At 29.3% G+C, this 2,404-nt stretch overlaps 1 protein-coding gene across 1 annotated transcript in view; it reads right to left on the bottom strand.

The window, feature by feature from the left end:
* Window positions 1-211: 211 nt before the first annotated feature.
* The window catches only part of LOC109859276, a 6,064-nt gene continuing 3,871 nt past the window's right edge, over window positions 212-2,404 (bottom strand). The window contains exons 4-5 of the mRNA XM_020437369.1: window positions 1,411-1,677; window positions 212-1,212 (exon numbers count right to left, since the gene is read on the bottom strand). Of these exons, the coding sequence (XP_020292958.1) occupies window positions 1,050-1,212; window positions 1,411-1,677 (430 nt within the window). The 3' untranslated portion in view covers window positions 212-1,049. The remainder of the gene's footprint in view (window positions 1,213-1,410; window positions 1,678-2,404) is intronic.

The following is a 2,404-nucleotide window of genomic DNA, read 5'->3' as shown; positions in this document are numbered from 1 at the left end:
CATAAATGTGATAGTCAAGAAAAAAATATTATTTTAGGGAGCAGCATTAGAATTCGTGAAATGTAGTCAGGTATCTTCTTTTATCATTATTTGCTGCTTTATAAAAATTTTATTTTATTTTCTTAAAAACACTACATATATACTTTTATTATACAAAAATGTTTTGACGGTACACAAATATATATGTCTGAAAAACTGCAATTTCAAGAAGTATATCTTTTACTGCTTTATTATAATTCTTTATCAGTGTTTTCAATTTTCAAGTTTTATTTTACAATTTTTTCCATTACAATAGAATATGTATTAGGGTACACCTAATTTTTTTTACAAATTATGAATCTAACAATAGAATTCTATTTTGTTACAGAGTGGTGTCGTCGCAGTAAGTAGCCAGTGCACGTGAGTAGAGTTGATTCGATACCAGTAAAGTTTTGATACCAGTACTTATTACAGTATTCAAATCAAAGTATCGATATCTATAAAGTATCAAAAGTAACGATATCTATTTTACATATCTATACCTTTACTTTCAAGGTATGATTTTTGACTTCAAAAATATAAGAACGCTTATATTTATACTTTTTTGCTCTCTTATCGTATATCTCTTAAAGTACAAGAGATACAGAAAAATGTTAGAAACAAAAGTTTCACATCAAGTTAAGTGCTACAAAGTGACATAAACAGAAGTAAAAAGAAAGTTTTGTTTAAATTGTTAAAAATATTTCTTGTATTTCTGTAATAATAAAAAAAAGAATGTCATTTAAGGTCAAACTGATAAGACTCGTAAATAGATCCTTTAAAACACTATAATCTTTTATCTTTTTAAGAAATACTTTTTTGTAAAATGCTTAGTTTTCGAGATTTTTCGCGATACCGGTACTTTTTATACACTGTATATAATCCGATCTTATGGTTTAGATTAAATCAAGTTTATGTCTTATAATGTTATATGGATTGTATTAGTTTAACGGCTTGAAATTGTTATCGCTATTCCTATCGTTATTTTCTTCTCATTTTCATTGCCCATGCATTATTTTTACAAAAATATTTTATGAACTTTTATATCTTTGCTTTAACTGTTTATCTGATTTTTCTTGAAGTTTTGTTAGCTGCTCTGGACTGAAATTCATTGCTGTATTTATTATTTTACGTACCATTTTGTTAAAGATGTATCGAATGATAGAAAATTTTAAAGCTTTGCGTAATAGAAATCTGAAATTATTGAAAAGATACGTTACATTATGTACCTATACTTAATATAATTTCTATACTAACAATAAGATTTATAATTTCTATACTAATATAATCAGAGAATTCCTACCGTATTAATGTATTGAATATTTATATCAAAACAACAATATATAATAATATATAACAACAATATATAACAACAATATATATAATACTCACGTCCAGCTTTTGTAAGCAATCCATTCTGTGTAATTAAGGGATCCATATAAATTGGGCATATTTAAATTTAATATGTCTGTAGCTATTAATATCATCGCCTTGTAAGGAATGTACACAAAAGGAAAATAGTTCATAGGTTCGACGAGACATCGTGTCATGTGTTCCCATTCCGGTGAATGATCTTTAAAATTAGGAATTACCCAATAGTCATAGAGATCTTTTATGCGTTGTTTTATTTCTTCAAGACTACCACGACAAAAGTTATACCTAAAATTTATATATAGTTTAACGATATGTATTGTAACGATTTTCGCTCTTCAAGAGCGACTTCTCGCGCCGCTCCACTCGAAACAAGATTTGTGTGAACAACGAGCAAGAGTCCGCGCGATCTCTCGAATCGATTCAGGGGAGGAAAAGAAGATCAGATACTAATGAGTATGCTACCATGCCAAGTCGACGAATTTTCTCATCAAAAATGCGCCACTCGACGTGATGAGCCAGCTAGCTTTGGCCTAACGGAGAAGGGTGGGATTGAAACACTGTCCGAACAGGTACGAGGTCGCATATAACACAATAGCCAGCAATTAATGTCAAATGTAAATAATTCACAATTGATTAAAAATTAACCGATGACAAAATTCAGAAAATAATCTATAAAAAAGAAGGATCAAAAGAGCCAATAAGAGCCTAAACACGGACATTAGTGTGTGAAATATAGGATTTATTAAAAATGTTTAAATTGTTTAACGTTTCGATCCCGAGTTTTGGATCATCTTCTATTTAGGATAGAACATTAAAATGGAACATTCTGTATAAGTATTCTTACATAGTTTGAAAGCGTATAAATTCTCAGAAAATTTTCATAGAACGGTTGTCAGCGCTTTATAAAGCTTCTTATTTTTGTCAGAGCTATTGCATTATTCTCCTTTTGTTTTTTTATTTACTGAGCGAAAGATAGAACAATGCAATAACTCAGATAAAGCGCTCCCCGAAC

This window comes from Pseudomyrmex gracilis, unplaced genomic scaffold (assembly GCF_002006095.1).
Source record: "Pseudomyrmex gracilis isolate BER0280 unplaced genomic scaffold, ASM200609v1 scaffold_254, whole genome shotgun sequence".
Classification (NCBI taxonomy): Eukaryota; Metazoa; Arthropoda; class Insecta; order Hymenoptera; family Formicidae; genus Pseudomyrmex; species Pseudomyrmex gracilis.
Note: the sequence above shows the minus strand (reverse complement) of the source record. Positions and strands in the feature narration are given on the sequence as shown.